This window comes from Gavialis gangeticus, unplaced genomic scaffold (assembly GCF_001723915.1).
Source record: "Gavialis gangeticus isolate Ggan-Ray unplaced genomic scaffold, GavGan_comp1, whole genome shotgun sequence".
Classification (NCBI taxonomy): domain Eukaryota; kingdom Metazoa; phylum Chordata; order Crocodylia; family Gavialidae; genus Gavialis; species Gavialis gangeticus.
The window spans coordinates 6,772,002-6,775,929 of NW_017728973.1; the positions used below are offsets into that span (position 1 = coordinate 6,772,002).

Genomic DNA, 3,928 nt, shown 5'->3' on the forward strand with positions numbered 1-3,928 from the left:
CCACCCCCTCCCACCCAGTGAGTGAAAGGGTCACATTGCCAGAGATTTGCTCTATGGGGAACATTGTAAATGCAATACAAAAGCTCAAGCAAAGCCTGTACAGCTTGTACATCTACAATGAGAGAGCATACTGCAGCCAAAATGTTCTAAATATTTAAGTTGTATAGGTTTGGTGAAGGCTGTTAGCCTGTACCTAATCCACTCCCTCATCACAGACCACAGAGAGATTAACGCTTGTGTCACTGGTGCAGGGTCAAGTTTGCTATGCTCTTTCCATGGTATAATTAAGTTACTGTTTACTGTAATATTTGTTATTAATTTTCTCTTTCTGTTTTTTCATTCTCCTCCTCTTTTCTTCCCCCCTTCCTCCCCTCCTACCCCCCCAGAGATGAAAAGAAAGGAACGGTTGAAAATGGGGATGTGGAGAAGGAAAAAGTAAGTGTTGTGATGCTGAGGGAACCTACAGGTAAATGAGAGAGGTCCCAGTTGGCGACTCAGTGTTGTGCGGGGAAGGGGGTCATGGTCTTATGCTGTGCAGTTTGGCCGAGCTGACAACACAGGGGCCAGCCCAAGGTTGGGGACATTAGGGTGTGGGAGATATGGGGGTTCATGTAAGTCCAGGGATCTCACAGTTCAGGCCTAAAGCTCTGTTTAGCAAAGAAATGCTTCCTTTGGCCGAAGTTCTGTCTGGGGTTAGGACGTGGCTAACCACAGAGTATCAGTTTGCCCTTGAGTCTCTGGCACTGTTCCCTTCCACTAATCCTATCTCCATCCCTCCTGCAATTTTTCCTTTTTTTCCCCCCAACCTGGATCCAACTAGAAACCCCCAAACATGGTCCAGCAGAGTGTTAAACATGTCAAGTCTGGTTCAAAGGCTTAAAAATCTCTCATGCTTGCAAGAAAACCATGCATTCTTTCCAGGCAGTGAATAATCACTCTTAACTGCAAGGTGCTTTAAACGTGGAAGTAATGAGTCCCTTAGTGGTGCATATATGTTGTCCTGTTGCATGGAGAGGAGAAATCAAAATGAGTTTTCCCAAAACCAACAGGTGACTCGAGCTGCTCAGATTTCTGGATGCCTGATTCAGAGGCCTGAGCCACTGCAGTTTCTCCTGGCCCCAGCTACAATTTGGGGTGCTCAGTACTATTGTATCTTTTTCACAAAGATGTGGACCTCATCAAAGAATCACCCAGGCACATAATCAAACTAGATCAGCACTTCTCAAACTGTGAGCTGTGACTGGTTTGCAGATCACACCAAGCCTCTGCCCTTTTTTAACAGAAGCTTGACAGCAAGTGTGCTTGATAGTCCATGAGAAGTTTTGAGGGGTCTATTGGTCCAAAAAGCTTGGGAATCTGCTGGACTTATGGGCCATGTCCAGAAGAGCTTGGATGTTTGGTTCCCCAGGGACAAGTAGCAGTAGCTCACCTTCCACTGCAGCTAGTTGTCCTGGGGGAATGTTCTTGCATGCCCACTTTGGTGTATGGCAGATTACCCCAGGGGCAGTAGAGGAGGCTGGGGCCAGCACTGGGCTGGCCCTAGCAGCCTGACATGGGGTCCTGGGGGCCTCCTGGGGCTGCAGCTGCAGTGATCCTGCCACGTGGAGCCTGGCCAGCAGCCACAGCACGGCTCCAGGCAGCTTGGCTCTGCTTTTCAGCCACGTGCATGCTTCTCTGTTTTTTTCCCTGCATTTTTTTTTTTTTTTTTACCCCATAATATCCAGGGGTAAAAAAAACCTGCGGTGGGGGGGAATGGAGCATCCAGAGGTAAAAACAAAAAGAGGCAGGAAAAAAACCCAGTGCAGCACATACATAGGCAGTGCACTTGCAGCACGGAGAACAGCTGATTGTGGTATGTGGTGCTGTAGACATTTGTGGCACCACATACCGCATGGGCGTGTCATCTGGATGTGGCCATAGTGCCCATTTTGGGGTTAAATCGAAATACCTTAATCTATGAAGTTCAGTAATAGTACTTCAGAAACATTCACTTCATACAGTGAACAGCTGTAGAAGAACGGTGCTGTTCTGCTTGGATTCTGGTGGCTTCCAAGCATGTGTCTCTACAGCAGTTGGAGGTGTGGCTGCAGTTCCTTTGAACCAGCTTTTTTCTAGCTAGCTTGGGCATTGACTTTGATGTCAGTGGGGTACCATAGGTTTTCCCTTTGTGCACCACATACTACTGCAACAACGCTGTTATCTGCTTCCAAAATGGCTATATTGTGGGGCAGACATGCCCAAAAATACAGAACCCAGTGAATGCTGCTAGAGGGCTCGTGTGCTATTTAAAGGGATGCTAACCAATTCTGGCATGCTACAAGCATCATTTGAAAAGCAGGCTCAGGGAGTCTCAAACTGGACCTCCCATCCTCAACTTTCAGGGATGCTTTTAGTCTCACTGCTGCAAGCCTGAATGAACATACAGGGCATGTCTACATGAGACCCTAACTGCGCAGTAGCCTAAAAACAATGTGCAGTACTCTTGTTAATACACTACTGCACAGTAGTATTAGCCTACTGTGCAGTTACATCTGAAAAAACCCATGCACCAGCACTACTCTGCAGTAGCGTAAGTTACTGTGCATTGATTTTAGTACTTGGTTATCCAAGTACTAAACTTAATGTGCAGTAACTATGGTGCATTAATTAATGTGTAGGCATGCCCACTAAGTATAAACCGGAGTAGCCTTTGTTTGCTTAGTCAGGTAAGTGAGCTGACTGACAGTATAGGGGAAGGACATGCAGCTCCCAAGTCTTTTTTTTTTTTTTTTTTAATTATACACTTGTATATATTATTTAGTCCTTGCATAATTTAATTACAAGCCAATCTGCATTTAGCTGCACAGATATTTTTTCTGATAACGTGTTTGCTGGTCAGTCATAACAATGATTACATACCAGGCATGCATCTTCTGATACCTGAACTGTTTTACGTTCTACTTCTTATGAATTTTTAAAACTTGTTCATTCCATTTCTGACTTGCCTTGTTGGACACCCACCCAACCAGACACAGAGCTTGGGTTTGTTTTCTTTTTCACTCCTTAATATTTTGAGGTAAGTCCTGTGTCAGACGTGGGACATGTTACATTTTGTTGCACTAAGACCTTGGTTCTGCTGCTTGGTTCAGCTCTTTAAGTTTTAGGAACTTTCAAGTGCTCCTGGCTTTCTAACTTGGCTGACACAAAGCACATCTGTGACTTTAAAGACAATCAATTGTAATTGCTTGCTGGCTCAGGGCCTAAGTGACTTGCCCAGGGGTTGTAATCAGTGTTCCAGATGAGGTTGGATCTCTGGACATCCCAGCCCTGTGCTTAGACCACATGATTAGAAATAATTCTTTCAAGGTTTGGCATTGTAATCCTCATAGTTTCAGCTCCAACTCCTCTTTCCTCTGAAGTGCTACAAAGGAGGAAATGAATGCTGACCAGCGTGTGTCTAAGAATTACATAGTGGGACTCCGCAGTTAATTATGCAAAGGATAACTTTAGTTTTCTGCTTGCTATATAAGGGTGTTAATGATTGTACTGTGCACTCCCTGAGACATCAGTGGATCTGATGTTTGCGAGGGTTTGTTAGCATCAACCAGTGGGACAGGCTGTTCGTGGCATAAAGGCCTCTTGCTCTAAAGCCATTTAAGGGATATCTTTCTTCTTCTGCTTTTCCCTTAAGCATGAGGTGATCTTCCCCCTGCAACACCACCTCTCATTGCAAAACCAGAGCAGTATGGATTGCAGCAGAGCCCTTTGCGTGTGACCTGCAAGCCTTTCATGCCTCCCCTCCTCTGTTTTGTGTACGATTAGATTTACAGCCGCTTCTTTACATATTTCATCCCCTCTCCTCCTCCAGCTGCTCAGCTCTTAGTAATGCCTTCTCTTTCCTCTTCCTCCCCCTAAATAAATGAAGAACTCTCTGGCGTTATTTGAGTTT

At 45.3% G+C, this 3,928-nt stretch overlaps 1 protein-coding gene across 3 annotated transcripts in view; it reads left to right on the forward strand.

Annotated features, from left to right (window-relative positions):
- The window catches only part of PCGF2 (polycomb group ring finger 2), a 61,367-nt gene that overhangs the window by 42,258 nt on the left and 15,181 nt on the right, over positions 1–3,928 (forward strand). For all 3 annotated transcript variants that reach the window (XM_019507614.1, XM_019507623.1, XM_019507632.1), the window contains exon 7: positions 387–435. In XM_019507614.1, coding sequence (XP_019363159.1) covers positions 387–435 — 49 coding nt within the window. The remainder of the gene's footprint in view (positions 1–386; positions 436–3,928) is intronic.